Source organism: Solanum verrucosum, unplaced genomic scaffold, assembly GCF_900185275.1.
Source record: "Solanum verrucosum unplaced genomic scaffold, falcon-dt-bn FXZP01000183.1, whole genome shotgun sequence".
NCBI classification, from domain to species: domain Eukaryota; kingdom Viridiplantae; phylum Streptophyta; class Magnoliopsida; order Solanales; family Solanaceae; genus Solanum; species Solanum verrucosum.
This window is the reverse complement of record NW_026020430.1, coordinates 3,551,345-3,570,828: the sequence shown is the minus strand read 5'-3', so window position 1 is coordinate 3,570,828 and position 19,484 is coordinate 3,551,345. Positions and strand designations below refer to the sequence as shown.

The window sequence follows — 19,484 nt, the reverse complement described above, 5'->3', positions numbered from 1 at the left end:
TTTCCTGTCCCTGTTAAGGAATGGGACTTCGACATCAAGGTCAGCGACATCCATAGCAGTTGATACTTAGATAATCCTAGGGCCTTACTTGACCAAATCCTTTGAGACCCGACCCGAAGTACACTATCCGCTAAGATGATGTTCTTCTAATCCCATTTTCAAACATTGGAACTATTAAGGGAAGATAATAACAAGGGGAAACAAAAGGAAAAAATTTGAGCTAACTATTATAAAGAAAGCATTTTGATATTCAAATAACAAGGTATGCCGATACACAAAGATAAATTGTTTTTTTACAAAATCAGATACGTGGTAAACTACATGTAGTATCTTCCTTCCAGTTCAGTGCAAACCATTGCCAGTAGCGTGAAGGGGCTTTGTTAACTTGTTCTCAGTGAATCTACGGCTCCTAGAAGTCCTCAATGGCATCAAATAAAATGGCAACGTACCATTATCAATGTCATTTGAAGAGCATTTGACACTCCTGTTCCTATCCAGCACAAAAGCATCCCTGCCAAAGTTAGCAGAGGCAGCACGTTCAGCAACTTTCTTCTTACTGTAATTTAGTTCAGTCATGTCACACGAATTCCTAGGCTGATCGAAAGCACTGCTGCAGGAATTCCTAGCAGGAATGTAGGAGCTGCTGCAGGATTTTCTAGCCCCAACAATGCTGCTGCTGCGTGAAAGCCTCCATTGAGCAGCCTCCTTTACATTATCATAACCCTTGTCCCCTTGCTTCCCGTTGCTATCAGTGACTGAACTGATGGTTTCTCCTTCTCCTTTTCGGGTTTCTCCCTTATTGTTATTCAGCTTTTGCTTGTTACCAAAGAGATTGAACACCTCTCGCCACCGAGCAGGCTTCTTGGACCCCTTCTTGGGGTCACAACTTTCAGCAACAATTCCATTCTTGGGAAATGATTCATACTTATTCAAATTATCATCTTTGATAGAATTCAAGCGCCAATCTTTCAATTCCCTCTCTGTAATAACCAACTTGACGTGAGCAGAAGATGAATTTGACATATACTTGCCTTCGTTAACCTCCAAATCCAATGTCCTCTTGCCAAAACTCTGAACAGAACTCGACCTATCAAAACTACTTCCCCTTTGAGATGATGAAGAATCCGAATTGGATTGTCCTGATCCACCTGAACTACTCTCATCTTCTACTATAGCCTGCATTTGCCCATCAAGCGATGCTCGATGCCTATCAAACCCATTTCCATTCCCTAAAAGCACATTTTCGACAACTGATAACATTGGTGTTAGCCGTGGAATAGTCCTAGCGACCATATATCCATCCCAAGAAGCTCTAGGCTCATCAATTGAAATCCCTGGACCGTCCAACGACAATCGCCCAGCATCAACTGAAAAACGAGGTTCTGTATCACAAGATCTCCTCCCCATTGCACATTCCCCAATCTCAGACCGACTATCCTTTGATTTATAACCTATCAACTTGCTATTTCCAGCTGAAAACCTATCATTTCCTTCAGCACTTCTACTATTAAGCTTCTTTTCCCTCTGCTTTTGCCTCCATTTTTGCAATTTCTTGCTGAAGACTGAAGTTGCTTCCCTGAAATTCACCGCAATGTCTCTGAAATCCCTTGATTTCTGATTTTTTGTGTGAAATTCGAGATCGATGAACTCTTTCATTGTCTTAAGCTCTCCATCTTGAGTATCTTCATCTATATCCTCTATTCTCACCAATGCATCAGCACGAACCCTAACTTCTTCACTCTCTTTATGCTCTACTATCGACTGACAAACATTATCAGACAAATTCGCCAACCCCAGGTTCTTCGATTCAACATTGAAACCGGCATTGGGTCCACCCACCTCATCATCAACTCCAAAGAGATTTACAAGAGTATTCCTGGACGACCTATCGTCACAAGATCTCCGACGTGGCTCCGACCAGCTACAAGAACCTTCACACCTGGCAGTAGAAACAGACCTACAACGCCGGAGATCCGGAGAAAACGACGATGTAGCAGCTTTACTCCGGCTACCATCAAATCCGGGTCCGGGTTCGGGTCCATTATCAGCATCTGGGTTTTCGAAAGAATTTGAGAATGTAGGAACAATAGAGAGTTCAGAATCAGCAGAAGAGTCAAGACCGGAGAGACGTTCACGCAGGCATGCGGCACAGATGCCGGTGACCGGCTCCGATGGGTGGCGGTAACAAGCTGAAAGACGGCGGGTTCGGGTACGGGTGCGGTTTTGGGAAGTGGTACGAGTCATTGGAATGCGAGTGGGACAGCATAAGATGGGCTCATTTATGAATGGGAGTTGGGTTTTTCCGACAAGATGGACAGAAAAATTTCAGAGCACAAGGGATCCAAAGAGACTATAAGCAAAAGAACCCTTCATAAACCCTTTAATTGTCCCTACTCTTTTAATTTATCTTTTGATTTTCTCCGTTCGACCTTTCTATTAAAGCTCGATTAAATTTAAATTTTTATAGCATAATTCACTTTGATAGTGTCATTAAATATTATTTGCTTTTTAAATTTTTTTAATGTAAATATCCGCTTCAGATGTGGAGTTTCTAAAGTTAAGTTTGAAAAAATCAAACTTCAAACACAATATTCTTAAAGTTATATATAGTTGAAATTCGAGTTATATTTGATTGGACTTCCATTATTTTATGTCTAAACTCCGCGCACGTATAGATAAAGTTCAAGAAAAAAAGGATGAAGTTAGGCAAAACTAATTAAACTTTAGTCATATGTATATAAACTTTAACTATATGAAACTTCATATACGATTGAAGTTAGAGTCTGTTAAGACTAATTAACTTCAAACATTGTATATTTAAAGTTATCGTGAATTAGATACACATTAAAAAAAATAATGAAAAGCAAATACAAGTTAAATGGCAATGTCAAAAACTGATACTCATATACTTTGCTCTGAAAATTCTTATACTCTCTCCGTCTTATTTTATATGTCACATTTTTACTTTGCACTTGTATTAAGAAATTATGTAACTTTATCCTTCTATCCTTATTTAATTTTTTTGAAGCTCAAGTTTTCAATCAATGAATATGAATTAATTTATTTTGATTAATTAATTTAACCAATAAACATGAATCATTTACTTAGATTTTCTAAGTTGGTCAAATGTATATTTTCAAGGCTAATAACTCACAAGGGTAAAATATATATATATATATATATATGGTAATTTATGCATTGATTTTATGAAATGACAAGTATTATGGACTAATTATTTATAAAAAGGGATGGCATATAAAATGAGACAAAGAGAGTATTTAGTGGTAAAACTTTTACTACTTTATACCCTGAGATTTTTAAATCAGAAATTTATAATTGAAATAAAGAAATATTTATCATTTTATTGTAATTTTGTTAATTTATTCCCTTTTATTATTCGAGTACTAAAAAATGAATAGTTAAATGTTAAGCCAACATAGGGGTATGTACTATGCAACAATTAATTATTTTTCACTCAGGTATCAGTTAACGTCTAGTGTAACGTTTTTATTATGAAGATGCCATGATTCTTAAGACCTCTAAAGCTGTGCACAAATTAGATTCAGAAATAAGTTACTTTAATATAATTTGTTTCCATTGGCATATGGGCCTAGAAGTCTTCATTCCACGTGCCCAAGAAATAGCATAACTAACCCTAGGAAACAAGGTCAATGTCAAATTTGGAGGAAATTATAATGATTGTCGAAAAATTATAAAGATTAATTTATTTTATCTCTTGAGTGAAAGATTCTATCTCCATCAATGTTAAAGTACATGAGCAACCTTTATTCACGCACAATTTTTTAAATATTTTTCTAAGTTCAATCCATAAATTGAAATAATGAATATCATTGATAAGTATTTGATAAGATAGTGAAACACTCTGAACTTTCCATAAAAACAAAATATAATAAATCAAGCAACGTATATCAATACAAACCCAAAAATAAGATAGTAATATACTAACCTATCTATTAATTTTTTATCTAAATATTTGATATTTGTATATTACTATTTAAATTAAGGGTCATATCTCAATATATTAAAATCACTTGTCTTAATTTTTCTTCGACTTAATTCTAACTTTCATAATCGACCTCTAACATTTGGACACCTTCTTTTTACAGATGCAAAATAGTCAATCTCATTTCTTTCATCTTATTCGTACTATTTTCATCTTACCTCATATAACTTGTTTTTAATCATCCCCTAATATACATGCAAATCTAATATTTAAGAAAATTATATTTAAAAAAACATTATGGAGTCGTAATATATTTGGTTTGTTCCATCCGTTTCCTTCACGTTAAACCCGCTAGCTCAAGAGGCACAAAGTTTTCCATCCAAATCCGTAAATACTCATCACTCTTTACCTTCTTTTTTTTTCATCTTCTTCGATTAGCAATTTACGATCATCTTATCCCTCAAAATACCCAAACTACGCTTGTAAAATCAAGGGAAATTGCCTAAATTCTGTTTCATAACAAGAAGAGGAGACCAAATGGAGAAAGCTAAAGCTTTTCTTGAATTAACCCAGGGAGAATCGGACCGGGTTTCGTCTCTTGCCTTTCCTCCTCACCGGCTCGGTACCGAGTGTAGCTTCTATGAGTACTATTCTCTCAGAGGCATCCGGGTTGACCGAATTGAACCGGGTCAAGTTTTTTGCACCTTCAAAGTTCCTCCTCGTCTCACTGTAAGACAAACCCGAATTTTGCCCCTTTTCCCAGTTTGTGTTATGTGTTTGTCATTTTCAATGTTTAAATTTTGATTCTTGAATGTTGTGATAGTTGTATAGAAATATATTATCACAAAATAATGGTTGAAGAGTGTATTAGAGTTATAGTTGATTTGAAGATTAAAGGGGTAGGTTGATAAAGAAGCATTACATAGAAGTTTAGAATTTGAATATTGGGATATATGCAGATGAAGTTTTTAAAATTAAATAGACTGTTTTCTTGTATTTTCTACTGGATTGTTGCTTGGAATGGAAACTTTTTTGGTGTACCTTTGTAGGATAGAGAAGGGAAACTAGCATCTGGTGCCATTGCTAATCTAGTTGATGAAGTTGGGGGTGCGGTAGTCTATGTGGAGGGTCTCCCGATGAATGTATCAGTGGACATGTCGATTTCATTTCTTTCAAGTGCGAAGGCTGGTGTAAGCACTCCTCATTTTTCCTATCTTTTCGATGATTTCATTATTGGTTCATGAATTTTGTGACAATATTTTTATCAGATGTCTGCACCTTTTAGTATGCTCATGCTGTATTTTAGAATTAACAAGGAAAGAAAGAATAATAAGAGGAAATCACAGAAGAAACGAATGAAACGCATAAAGAGGAAGATAGACTGGTTCCACATTCATCACTCACAAGTCAGGCAAATAAAATGCTGAATAATAAAAATAATGAGCTGTGTACCCTACACTACACCTGCTAACAAACTAGCTGACTTTTCAAATGATTATCAGTAGCTAGTTTTGCCTTTATCAGTTTGTCCATCTGTGATGAATATCCCCTCTTTAAGAAAAAATATACTACTATATGGTATGCAACACTGTAGATGGAAAATAGGTCAATCAAATACATCCTTAAGACCAGGTTACTTCCACTAACTTTAGCAATTCTTAAGTACAAAAGAACTCTTCTCCTTGCATTACCCACTGAAATGCAGAGTATCTTTGATCACATGTCAATTGGAAATGGTCATGTCCATTGATACCTTATTAGGCACTAATAAAAATTTAAATTGCTTCACCACATGTAGACTAACAAAATTGTGTATAAACCCACTGTCCGCCGATATAACCAGAGGTGTTTACTTGATCGAGTCCTGAGTTCTGATTATTCTAGGGGGTCTGGAGACTCCATCGAGTACTGCCACTTCTGCGTCCCTAACTCCCTATGTCCTGGACTCCTTAGCCCAAAACTTGTTCATCATCCTTCCAAACCTCTTCATCCATCTTAATCTCTCAGTTCCTTCTTGGCTGACATAGCATTCAATTACTTTGGTTGGCAATTATGTCTTCCGTAACTAACATGGCATTTAACATATTGGTTCTGTTCTTTAGAGACTCCTCGGTGCAATTTTATTGGTTAGAGTAGCTTGGGAGTTTGAAGATATGAAGGTTTAGGCAGTGTTGTAAGGCTTGGTTTGCTGGGCAGAGCTTTGGGTATATGACAGGAGCTTTTTGTTGTATAAGAGTGTTTAGACATGGCATCAATGGATACCTTATGTAATTTGGCTTTTTTTATTGGCATCAATGAGGCTTACTGGGTTCAACATTTTGCCAATGCAATTTAGGGTTAAGTCGAATAAAGCAAGACCCAATTTGAGATTTGTTCAAAGTGAGTTACCTGCAATAGAAATCACAGCATAAGGCTGTCCATGAGAGACTGCTCTTCTATGATTCACCAGTTATCCATCAAAGCATGGCCTCAGTTTTCTTGAGTTCATCAAGGATATGCATCAACGCAAAATCATTTTTTTTGCAATCAGGTACAGTATAAGTTCCAATGAAATGGTCAGATTTCCAATATTCATCCTAGGGTTGGTCCGTTGGTGCCATAGAACTTGGATATTTTTTAACTTTGTCTGGGTAGTAAAGTAAGAACTAGTCAGGATCTGGATAAGTAGAGGACATGGAGGCATTGTTTGGTTGGTTATTTGGAAAGCCGAGTTAGTCAAGAAGTGTGATGTTAAGAACTTGACAGCATATAAGAGATTGGATGTGAGATGTGTTGAGGTATCTTATATTGACATGAGGAATATAATTGTTTCTGCAAAGCAATATAGGGGATAGGACCACCACTTTTTCAGTGGACAGTGAGGATTGAGTGATTAGCAATGGCTCATGAGGTAGGCTTTTAAAATAATCAAATTGTTGCCATCTGAGTAATGCTTGATTGAGTAAATAGAATATTTTTTGTGGTCCTTCCCTAGCTAATGCTTTTCAGCCTTGCCTACTGTATATGCATTTTGTTTGTGCAGGAATATACTCTCAATTTTACCTTTATGTATGTATTTCAATCCTTAAAAGAGGTGCATTTTGTTGTTGGATTACAGGAGCATGGTGCTGCAAGCCACCTCTATATCCCCATTCTTTATAAAACTGTTTTCATGTGCAAGTCATTACTGCACTGACCTTTGAGAGTAGAATTTATATTTAAAACATAAGCTAATTTGAAAATGGTACCAAGTTGCTTGCCTCTCCTGTACAAGTGTCCATCAGTTAGTAGGTAGTGATGTACTTATTGCTGTTTATCCACCCAACGTGAGTTGATATTTTCTCATGTCTTTCTTGGTAAGCCAATACCAAGAATTAATCTAGAAGACTTCTGATAGTTTGCTTCACATCACGTATTTTCCCCTTATTCTCTTCATCCTAGCAGTTCAGTAAGTTAGGGTCTGAACCAACCCAAAGTGGTTTATTCTGCCTTTGATCTCTCCCATATTTCAAGTCGAAAGTTCTTTCTTCTTTATCATCTTTCTAAATGTGCATTCAACCTCTACTTATGGATTACGTCTTTGCGTGGGATATTTGCAGGATGAGTTGGAGATCATTGGTAGAGTCTTGGGTCAGAAAGGAGGATATTCTGGAACAAGTGTACTTGTGAAAAATAAAACGACAGGGGAGCTCATTGCTGAAGGGCGGCATTCATTATTCGGTAAACATGCTAGTAAAATGTAAAATGTGAAGTATTTCTCTGGACCAAGATGCCTGTTTGAGGATGTACTTCAGTTTCCAGCTCCTGGTCCACATGTATGTTTCGTTCGAAAAAGGAAAATCAGTATGGTGCATAGTTTTTCTCTTTTGCTGTGATAACATGTATTGAGCAGCATTATACTTGTGACTTGTGAGGAACAAGTCCAATGTAAATATTTGCTTGTTAATCGAGGCATTTTGTGCTGATTATCATTGCATTTACTATAACTTCATGTATACGGGACAGATATTGAGGATTCTCCTCTATGAGTTTAGGATTGAAGCGTAGTTGATTGATATAAGATTTTATCAACAGTGAGATATACGCTCAAACAAATATTTTGCACGACGAGCAATTGCCATATTATTCATCAAATGTGTAGTACTCCTATAGCCCCATCCTACTGCTTGCTATGTACTTTTGTGGAAAAATAATATTATCCAGGCCAATTTTTACCCAATTCAGATTATATTTATCATCATAATATCAATGTTAGGCGGAACTAAAATAGAATTGTTGGGTTCGAAGGATCAACTCGCCTAAAATTATACTCCCTCTCTCCACCTCTTTCAATTTACAATTTTTCTTTTAAAAAAATTGAAATTTGTGATGCAAAAATTATTTTAGCTAATTTGTGTGACCACTAAAAGAAGAATTTTTATTATTTTTTTCTATTTTAATTTGTTAATCTGATTTTGATTTGAGATGATTTCTACTGATTTCTTAACTAGATATCTCAATTCGAGCCCTAATTAGGTAGAAATCTACTTCCAAATTAGTCAAATTATAATGCATGTGAATTGGGACGGAGAGTTGTTTGGTTCACGTTAAACCCACAGCTTTGCATTTACCTACCATCTTCTCCATTACTCTTTCTCATCATTCATGAGAAAAGCCCAAAAAGTGTAATTTTATTTGGGAGTTTGAGGAGACAGAGCTAGGAGAGAGAATTAATGGAGAAATCACAAGCTTTCCTTGAACTAACCCAGGAAGAATCGGACCGGGTTTCCTCACTTGATTTCCTTCCTCTCCGAACCGGCGCCGAGTTTAGCTTCTACGAGTGTTATGCCCTCAGAGGTATCCGAGTTGATCGGCTTGAATCCGATCGTGTCTTTTGCATATTCAAAGTTCCTCCTCGACTCACGGTATGAAAATCCCCTTCTTCTTTTTTCTACTCGAGTTTCTAGTGCATGGAGATTAAAGCTTCTTTGATGTGAATTGGTAGGATGGAGAAGGAAAATTAGCAGCTGGTGCTATAGCCAATCTTATTGACGCTGTTGGGGCTGGATGTGTCAATGTTGGGGGTCACCCAGTGAATGTATCCGTAGACATGTCAATTTCATTTCATTCAAGTGCGAAGATTGATGTAAGCACTCCTAATTCTTCCCATTCAATGAGTTAATTATTGGTTCATGAATTTTCTGACTTCTGCACTTGTTAGTATGATCATGTTGTATTTCGAAATGAATGAGGAATGAGAAAAGAAAGAAATGAAATGTCTATAGAGCAAGATAGATAGTCATTGATTCAACTCCTCGGGATTTGCTGGTTTGATATGCATCTCAAGTAGGTTTAAGGCACTTGTTTACTCTTTCAGCCTACACCGCCCATCTGTTTGAGTATGGAGTAAAACTTAACCTTTAGCAATGCAAACAGTTGTTCTCTCCAGAAGATGCTTAGGAAAATCCTGTCGCTGTTCGAACACTATAGTGATTGAAGGCCCCTCAGCTTCTAGAATGATATCCATAGTGGCTCTAGCAACTTGAATAGTTATGAGAGGGAGAGAGTAAGTTATAAAATGCCCAATGTGTATACCTATGGACTAACACTACTGTACTGACTTTATCTCCTTGGGTATAGCCGTTTAGGCAATCCCTTGATGAAATTCATGGAAATTTGGAAACTTGACTGGGATTGGAAAATGTTGCAGTTAGTTTCGGCACACCAAACTCTTTCTTTTGCACCCTTCCACACTTCTTCACATTCCTACACTGTGTTTCTCATTTTATGCAATAGAAGATGCTTTTGAACCTTTAAAATGTCACCAGCATTCTTGAATGTCCTTCAGTAAAGAAGAGTAATCACACATTTTACTAGCATAGTTACCAAAGAATGTGCATTCGCCTTTCACTGATGGATTACAGATTTTGTTATATGCATTTTTCTTGGGATATTTGCAGGATGAGTTGGAGATCATCGGTCAAGTCTTAGGTAGGAAAGGAGGTTATTCTGGAACAAGTGTACTTGTGAAAAATAAAGCTACTGGGGAGCTAATTGCTGAGGGGCGGCATTCATTATTTGGTAAATATGCTAGTAAAATGTGACGTAGTATTTATCTAGACCAAAATGCCTCTTTGGTTCTTCTTTTATCAGATAGTTTTCAGATAGCATGTATTGAGCAGCATTGTGCCCGTGAGAAACAGTGCAGTGTAAACATATGCTCATCAATGGAGGTGGATATGTTCTGCTCCTTTTTTTTTGTCGAGAGTTCCATTACATCCATTTGATGATAATGTGTGTGTAATGGTTTATATATATAATCCTCATGGACTCTGTAACTCCATTTAAACTAGAGAAATATTGAAGTAGGAAATCTACACTCAATTTTTTTTTTATCAAAGATGTATTTCATTTGGATATAAGTTCGTCTGTTTGTAGAGAGAACTTGGGCAAATATAGCTCCCTCCATTTGTAGCTAACAAAAGAAGAAAAAAAATCAAGTACCCCTCAAAATGTGTAGAAAAATACAAAATTATGTACCACTAGTAACATTTTGAGAAGAGTTTCGTCAAGGTTGAAATCACAATCACCCTGGTATATTCTTCCAAGAACATACCCTCTGCCATTAGCAGCGAGGAGAACGCCCACATGAACATATAATCATGGCCAACAGCTATGTAACTACTACATCAAGGCTATAGCATTTAAACCTGTGTGAATTACTACTAGTTCAAGACTTCAATAGTCATGCACCGCATGCAGTCACAGGAATGCTCACTATAGTTATAACCCATGAAATACTATGTTATACACACCCAACATATAAAAGCCACTAGAAAGCAATGAAGAAATTGAGAGATTTCTGTACTGGCTTCGTACACATTAATATGCTAATGTCGTTTCCATATTCGGTCAATACACCGTATTACCTCTGCATTAAATTACAAACACAATAGTACAGCTAGATCTCATTTCCACCAGTCACATAAGCTGGAAAGCAGATTTGTTATCTTGAGTAATTCTACTTGAGTGACCAATCTAGTACAACTTTAAACTCTTTGCAACAGAGTGACAGATTAGACCTTCCTAGTAGTGTAGTCCTTTCATGATGAAGGCGAAGACCTAGGTGTAACAGACCTTGAAACAAATCTGGAAGATGCACTAACGCTGCAACTCTTCTTAGAGCTTTTCTTCGGATTAGGAGAGTAACTGCTACGAGAGCAGCTGCTCCTGGAAACGCTTCTTGAATAGCTCCCCTTTGACCACCTAGGTGATGCACTGCATGAGTAGCTTCTCCGATATCGAGGTGAAATGCTCCGAGAAATGGAACGATATCGGTTCCTTCGATAATAGTAACTGTTCGGAGAGTAGTCGCGATAGCGGCTCATTCTTTTGTCACGGACATCTGGAGAGTCCAAAAGATCACGTCTTTCGGGAGAGTAGTCACGGTAGCGGCCTCTTCTATTGTAACGGTCATCTGGAGAATAGGAACGATCACGCAGATGATTGACGGGAGAATAGTGATGGTAACGGCTTCTTCTGTAGTAACGGTCATCTGGAGAGTAGGACCGATCACGCTGACTATATGGGGATAAAGATCGAGAATAAGACCTGCCACGACTATAGTAAGGAGAATAAGGTGATTCTGAGTAGCAGTGGTGTCGACTGTAATATGAAGAGTGGGATCTCTGGCGTCCTCTGTAATAAGAGTATGATCTATGCTCTTGTCGGTAATATGGAGAGTAAGACCTGCTCCTGTAGCTTTCAGATGAGTAACAAGGAGAGCGACTCCTTGAATGAGGAGGATAGTTTCCTGATTCACGACGAACTACATTTACAAGGTGGAAGTTAGAAGACATCACAGACAAATAACCCAGGTCAATTATTGCTTAGGAAAGGATACAATATCATACCGCGAACAGTTCTAAGCCCCAAATATTTTCCTGGAGTAGGTGTTCTACCTCTTCTCCTCCTAGCCTGCATAGGAGACAATTGTCAGACAGCAAATCTAGACTCTGGCGGGTTGATGCAATAAAACAACGTCACGATATAAGTAACCAATGAGAAATGAATAATATGCAACAAGGGCGAGGCTGAATAAAGGAAAAATGAAGGCTACAACCCTCTGGTTTACAGTCTGTTTGCTTGATGTGTTTTGATTTGTTTTTTGGACTTTGGTGAAGAGCTGCTACACACAGCTTCCTTGCTGCCAAAGAAACTCAGGCGAAACAAGCAAACAACTTTCAAACTGATCAAATTACTGAAGCAATATAAGATATTGATACAACTAAGAGCTGATACCAGCAAAAATTGCAAACATAAGATTAAAAAAAAACTGAGCAAATATTCAATAAATTCTACCTTCTCCACAGTGATAACTCTGCCTTCAAGTACTGAGCGATTCAGAGACTTGATGCAGCGATCAGCCTCCTCAACGCTGGACATTGTCACGAAACCAAACCCACGAGATTCGCGGGTCCATGGGTCAAAAACAAGACGAACATCTTCAACCTAACCAGAGAAAAAAAGCATTTAATGATGTTGATATCCCCAACAATATGAATGCACATAGGAGCAAATCGTACGGAGTTCTTTTTTTTTAATAAAGTGCAAAAGCCAACTACAGAGAACGGGAAGGAAACCTTAAGAAGCAACAAACATACCTTTCCCTCAGCAGAAAAATGCTTCTCAACATCTCGCTCTTTAACGCGGGTTGAGAGACCAGTCACATACAAATTGTTCCCTGGGTTCTCAACATCACTTGAATCACAGCTCCTGCCATTATAATAAAGTTAGATAACATGAACTCTAGTTACCAGCATATTAATTGAACACTGCAGACATGTACCTTGACCGACTCCTTGAAACATATCTGGACCTTGAGACAGACTTGCTATATCGATCATATGAAGGTGAGCGAGAATACCTGCAATATAAATGTCATATTTGAACATGACAAGGAATAATGACCATATAAAACCCATATTAAGACCAACAATACCTTGACCTCCTGGAATACGACATCTGCAGTTACCATCAAACAGAATGTTAAGCTTAGGCTAATGATATAAAGGAGAAAGACGATAAAACAGTGTGTTTTCTCACAAACCCAGTAAATATATAGCAAGTAAAACCAAGCAAATCAAGATCACTGATTTGTCAAACAATCCAAAACTAATAGATGCAGACAATATAATTCCTCTAAATCGACTCTGCTCTACTCAGCCTACTCGATCGCAATACCAGAACATCAATTTATCTTTTGAGTCAAACTAAAGGTTCCCTAAATCCCATCTTATATTGCCCTCTATTAATTTGCATTTTACCTTCTATTATCCCAGCAATTATAAAAGTAGAAAGTATAGTTCTCCTTGGTGATAAAAGGATAACAAACTATGCGACACTATCAAAGTTTGAAATTTGTCAAACCAAGCAGACAACAACAATTAGCTACATATAAAATAGAGGCGGATGAAGTACTTAAAACTTATGTATCCTGACATTTATATAAGGATCATAGCACTGAACTAATTGCACTTTAATACTGTATTAGTGAGTTCAAATCTAATAGTATGGCAAGGCATTACACATATGTATATATTTATGCTCCCGTGGAAGTACTGGAACCCCGTCAATGTTTACAGATTTCAAAAGTATTAGCATGAAAATCATTCATTGCTATGTATCATAACCATAAAACAACAAAATCACAAATAAGCTCAAAATCGACAGAGACTGTTTAGCTCTCTATATGTTCTGGGTAAAAAATGAACGGAAGAATCATCTAATCCGCTCAGGTAATAGCAATGCAATTTAAATCAAACATTGATGCCGATCACAAACGCAAATGACATACAATCTCATCAACTCATATCTATAATTTTAGCTAATTCGTATCGAAGAAGAGAACAGAGAGAGAAAAAGAAGACTCACCGTGAAGAGATTATGACGTTGTATCGAAATGCGTCTCTTTCTCTCTCTAATTTGCGAAGGCTCTGGAAATAAAATGAGTGACTCGAATGGGTAGCGTGTTGTGGGGAAAGACTTATATAGCTGTAGCACAAAGAAGTTTCTAGACGAGGGACACGAAATCCTTTTTAATTGGACTTGAATTTGTCACACTAATCCACCAAACCAAAAAAAAAAAATTAAAAAAATTGTTTCATACGTAGATTTGAATATGAGATTATAATAATTTTAAGACTATATTAATATTAATATTTAATTTTACATTGTAATAAATGAATGTACAAGACTGTACAAATCGGACTCTCGATTCTTTATTATTATATGATATGATGATAAAAAACAAAAAGCTTGTTATTTATTTTTTTGATAATTGCTTAGTGAATGGCATTTTTTTGTCGTCGCAACTTATGGATCTTTAGGGAAACAATCTAAACATTCATTTTGATCAATTGGAATATATCTATAGAATACAATTATCGAAATTATAATTATTGAGCTTTTATGTTTGTTTATTTCTAAAAGGTTTTCTATGAAGGGTAAATCACATAAATATGCTATGTTATAAAAATATTTACCATCTATGGCAACAAAATTTTTCTAACTAAATATAACATTTTTTTGGAATTAAGAAAATTGTACAGTCTTTGCCTCTTTCTCAGCCCTTTTTTCTCTTCTTCTTTTTACTCTTCTGCTTATTCGTCTCTTTCTCTGACACTATTTTGCTTCCTCCTTTTTTTTTTCCTCTTCTTCTTTGAAATTTTCATTCAAATAACTATCCTCAAATCAGTTTTTTTCCCATATTTCACTATTTTTATCCAAAAACAAGATGAAAAGAGGAATAGAAAGACCGAAAATTTGTACAAAATCATGTTTTTAAGCAGAAATTTTAAATCTCTAAAATTACAGAAGCAAGAGTTCACCATTGATGGTCATTATAAAGCTTCAAATTTTGAATTCATTATTTGAATTTTACGAATTTGTGATTAGTTTGGATAGGTAGTTCGTACAAATAATTGAAAATGTCATTTGGAGTTTGTATCTCAATTTTAAGAGGGTTTGGTTTAGTTTATAATTGATTTTAGGAGAAATATTAGATTGAAACTCGAAAAAGGTGAAGTTTATGGAACTGTATCGCAATTGTATTAAAGTTGTATTAGATATGTTTCATAATTGTATTAAAATCATGAACAATACATTTATAATACATATTACAAACTTCTCTCCTTTTTTAGTGATATCAACCAAAATAATTTAAGTAACAAATTTGTTATACATTTATAACATAGGCATAATACATATTACAAATGTTCGAGATACAAACCAAAATAATTTATAAGACACATATAATACATATTTTATTCATGAATAATACAAGTTTAATTCAGTCTATAGATTATTGTCTTGACTTTCGTTAGTTACATTTTGCATTGCTAATTTTCTTTTCTAATTCAACTTTAATATTATGTAATACACTTTTAACACAAATTTAATTCATTTTGTAGTTTATTATTTGTTACTATTAGATTACTTGTTTAATTCATTATTGATTTAAGTTTAATTCACTCTATAGACCATTGTTTGTGTTTCATTAGTTATATTTTTTTATCCATGCTTAATTCTCTCTTCTAATTCAACTTTAATATTTGTGTAATGCACTTTTAATACAAGTTAATTCATTTTGCAGTTTATTGGTTGATTTGTTATGATTGAATTACTTGTTTAATTCATTGTTGATACAAGTTTTATTCAATTTACAATAATGCTCTTTCGTTTGCTACATTTTGCATTCATGTTTAATTCACTTCTAATTCAACTTTAATATGTGTGTAATACATTTTTAATTCAAGTTTAATTCATTTGACAGTTTATTATGTCTCTTCATTTGTTACGATTAAATTACTTGTCTAATTAATTATTGATACAAGTTTTATGCAGTCTACGAATCATTGACTCCTCTTTCGTTTGCGATTAGTTTGGATAGGTTGTTCCTACAAATAATTGAAAATTGAATTAAAATCATGAACAATACATTTATAATACATATTTCAAATATATCATCTTCTTATATAATTCAAAATAATTTATAAGATACATCTAATACATGTTTTATTCACGAATAATGATATATGTTCAATTCAGTTTATAGAACATTGTCTTGTCTTTCGTTAGTTACGTTTTCAATTCATTTTTAATTCTCTCTTCTAATTCAACTTTAATACTATGTAATACAATTTTAATTCAAATTTAATTCATTTTGAAGTTTTTTGATTTATTTGTTACTATTGGATACTTATTTAATTCATTATTGATATAACTCATAAGTTTAATTCAGTTTATAGATCATTATCATGTCTTTCGTTAGTTACATTTTTCATTCATTCTTAATTCTCTCTTTTAATTCAACTTTAATACTATGTAATACAATTTTAATGCAAACTTAATTCATTTCGCAGTTTTTTAATTTATTTGGTACTATTGGATACTTCTTTAATTCATTATTGATACAAGTTTAATTAACTCTAGAGATCATTGTCTTGTCTTTCGTTAGTTACGTTTTCCATTCATTCTTAATTCTCTCTTCTTATTCAACTTTAATACTGTGTAATACAATTTTAATGCAAATTTAATTCATTTTGCAGTTTTTTGATTTATTTGTTACTATTGGATACTTGTTTAATTCATTATTGATACATGTTTAATTTACTAAATAGGTCAATGTCTACTCTTTCATTAGTTACATGTTTTTAGTCATGCTTAATTCTCTCTTCTAACTCAACTTTAATATTTGTGTAATACACTTTTAAATACAATTTTAATTCATTTTGCAATTAATTGGTTGATTTGTTACGATTGGATTACTTGTTTAATTCATTATTGATACAAGTTTTTTTCAATTTATATGCAGATCAAAGAATGCTCTTTTGTTTGCTACATTTTGCATTCATATTTGATTCTCTTATAATAATTCAACTTTAATATGTTTGTAATACATTTTTAATTCAAGTTTAATTCATTTTGCAGTTTTTTATGTCTTTTTATTTGTTACGATTAAATTACTTGTCTAATTAATTATTGATACAAGTTTTATTCAGTCTAAAATCATTGACTACTCTACGGAAAAAAAGAGGAAAAAGAGCAATAGTAAAAAAGGGAGAAAGAGCAACAAAAAAGAAAGGAAGGGAGAATGAATAACAGAAAGAAAAAAAAGAAAGAAAGAAAGAAAGGAAGGGAGAAAGAGTGAGACAGATAAAAGAGAGAAATTAATGAAGTTGTTATAAATGGTAATAATTAAAGAGTATGTTTAAAATAAGTAATTATTTTTTAAAAGGAATCCACTCAAGTAATTAATCCTTCTATGAATCTGTAGTGGACTAAAGCCCAAGACAACCCAAGGCCTTTTTCGAAGCAGACCCAATTGATTTATGGGCCAAAGTAGCCCAAAATCAAAATAATGGCGGGAATTTATTTTATTTTCTGACATTTCATTTCCCGCCAATAGCGAGCCCTAAATTCTCGAGCACACTTTCCCAGCAGCTATATAAACCCTAACCCCTTTTTCACACTCATTTTCGCTCTATTTTTCATTCAGACACCTCTGAATTCCCTCCTTCCCCATTTCAAAACCCTAACCCTAGTTTCTCGTAGAGAAAAAAATGTTGGAACTACGTCTTGTTCAGGGAAGTCTGCTCAAGAAAGTTCTAGAATCGATCAAGGATCTGGTGAACGATGCGAACTTTGATTGTTCCGCCACTGGATTCTCTCTGCAAGCCATGGACTCCAGTCACGTGGCTCTGGTGGCGCTACTGCTCCGATCTGAGGGCTTTGAGCACTACCGCTGTGACCGGAACATTTCAATGGGCATGAACCTTACTAACATGGCGAAAATGCTCAAATGTGCTGGAAATGATGACATCATCACCATCAAGGCTGACGATGGCAGTGACACTGTAACTTTCATGTTTGAAAGCCCCAGTAAGTTCCGAAGCTAGTTTTTGTATTTCCAAAATTATAAATGGGATCTAGAGACTGTAACATCTGATATATATAGTTGAAATTGATACCACCTGGTCTCGAAATATTTGACACTTTTTGCTTGTGATTACTTTAATTAGCATGTCAACTGTGAGGAAAATTGAAGCTAACAGTACTTCGGAATTTGGACATAGTGTTCAATCCTTAATTATAAATATGAGAGCAATCGCAGCTAATAGTATTTTGGAGTTTGGACATAGTGTTTGAATCTAAATTATGAATCTTAGAAATGATTACTTCACTGTTTATAGACAAATGAAATAATTTAAACTAGTTTAATTTTGATTGAAATTGGTATAAATGGGATTGAGTCATGTATCAAGCTGATTTTTTGTTTTTGATTTTGTGATTTGATTCTGAATATGGATTCAGTCTCTCTTACTATGGTCTAGTTCTAACTTATTTGCATGACTGTAATGTATCTCAGCCCAAGACAAGATTGCTGATTTTGAGATGAAGTTAATGGACATTGACAGTGAGCATCTTGGGATTCCTGAAGCAGAGTACCATGCTATTGTTAGAATGCCTTCGGCTGAGTTTGGTAGAATTTGCAAAGACCTTAGCAGCATTGGAGATACAGGTGCAATTTGCCTCATGATAGCTGTGACTTCAGTAAATTTTCTAATGGTGACTATACATTAACATTCATTTCAATTGATTGTTGCAGTTGTTATTTCGGTGACAAAGGAAGGTGTAAAATTCTCAACCAGAGGTGACATTGGTACTGCAAATATTGTTTGCAGGCAAAATACAACTGTTGACAAGGTAGATTGTTTTTGCTTAATGTGCTTATTGTTCTTGATTAATTCTTGTGTCTGATGTATGACTTGTTTGTTTTAAATTGGCAGCCTGAAGAAGCCACTGTTATAGAGATGAATGAGCCAGTGTCATTGACATTTGCCCTAAGATACTTGAACTCCTTTACAAAAGCATCTCCATTGTCGAACACAGTGACCATCAGCTTGTCTTCAGAGCTTCCTGTTGTTGTTGAGTACAAGATTGCTGAGATGGGCTATGTAAGGTATTACCTGGCACCTAAGATAGAAGAGGATGAAGAGGAAACGAAGCCTTGATTTTATGTTTTTGTTTTCTTATGGTGTAGGCTCATTTGAGTCTTTCAGGCAAGCAATATGTAGCTTTAGCTTAGACTGGCAAGACAAATTTTCAAATTTGTGTTCAATGAAATCATGTATTTTCCTCTTTTGGGGGGTTTTCCTTCTCTTATCTGATGTGGTGTTAAAATGTCTTATACTTGAATTTACATAAAGCCTTTTGTTTTTCTAATGCTGCTTCAAATAAAGTTGTCTGAGTGAAGAGGGATATTGGTTATTGAGAATCTGAAATGCTTAATTGCTGTTAAATAGTTGATTTATGAATCTATACCTGGTTAATCCCAAGCACTGCCTTACCTAAAACTCTTTGTTCTTCTACAATAAAGATGAAATTTACAAGGCTAACAAGTTGTTTTGAATAATTAATATCTTGAAATTTTACCTGCATTAGTCTCACAGGTCATGTGTTAGAATTATTAAAGGAGCAAGAAAATTATTAATGTGGAAGT

At 34.9% G+C, this 19,484-nt stretch overlaps 5 protein-coding genes across 5 annotated transcripts; 3 read left to right on the top strand and 2 right to left on the bottom strand.

The window, feature by feature from the left end:
• Nucleotides 1-208: 208 nt before the first annotated feature.
• LOC125807562 (protein OCTOPUS-like) lies at nt 209-2,375 on the bottom strand. Its single transcript, XM_049487296.1, has one exon. It carries the CDS (start codon nt 2,242-2,244, stop codon nt 343-345), a length of 1,902 nt encoding a protein of 633 aa, XP_049343253.1. The 5' UTR covers nt 2,245-2,375; the 3' UTR covers nt 209-342.
• A 1,919-nt stretch (nt 2,376-4,294) lies between these two features.
• Nucleotides 4,295-8,003, top strand: LOC125807612 (uncharacterized). Its single transcript, XM_049487349.1, has 3 exons — nt 4,295-4,693; nt 5,014-5,154; nt 7,543-8,003. Exons 1-3 carry the CDS (start codon nt 4,502-4,504, stop codon nt 7,684-7,686), a joined length of 477 nt encoding a protein of 158 aa, XP_049343306.1. The 5' UTR covers nt 4,295-4,501; the 3' UTR covers nt 7,687-8,003.
• A 526-nt stretch (nt 8,004-8,529) lies between these two features.
• Nucleotides 8,530-10,312, top strand: LOC125807613 (uncharacterized). Its single transcript, XM_049487350.1, has 3 exons — nt 8,530-8,847; nt 8,928-9,068; nt 9,883-10,312. Exons 1-3 carry the CDS (start codon nt 8,656-8,658, stop codon nt 10,024-10,026), a joined length of 477 nt encoding a protein of 158 aa, XP_049343307.1. The 5' UTR covers nt 8,530-8,655; the 3' UTR covers nt 10,027-10,312.
• A 509-nt stretch (nt 10,313-10,821) lies between these two features.
• On the bottom strand, nt 10,822-12,986 carry LOC125807581 (serine/arginine-rich splicing factor SR45a-like). Its single transcript, XM_049487318.1, has 6 exons — nt 12,924-12,986; nt 12,771-12,848; nt 12,586-12,697; nt 12,284-12,433; nt 11,836-11,899; nt 10,822-11,750 (listed from the first exon to the last, which is right to left on the bottom strand). Exons 1-6 carry the CDS (start codon nt 12,944-12,946, stop codon nt 11,026-11,028), a joined length of 1,152 nt encoding a protein of 383 aa, XP_049343275.1. The 5' UTR covers nt 12,947-12,986; the 3' UTR covers nt 10,822-11,025.
• Nucleotides 12,987-17,468: 4,482 nt separating this feature from the next.
• LOC125807922 (proliferating cell nuclear antigen) lies at nt 17,469-19,136 on the top strand. Its single transcript, XM_049487673.1, has 4 exons — nt 17,469-17,863; nt 18,351-18,503; nt 18,591-18,688; nt 18,772-19,136. The coding sequence occupies exons 1-4, from the start codon at nt 17,545-17,547 to the stop codon at nt 18,994-18,996; spliced, it is 795 nt and encodes a 264-aa protein (XP_049343630.1). The 5' UTR covers nt 17,469-17,544; the 3' UTR covers nt 18,997-19,136.
• Nucleotides 19,137-19,484: the final 348 nt, after the last annotated feature.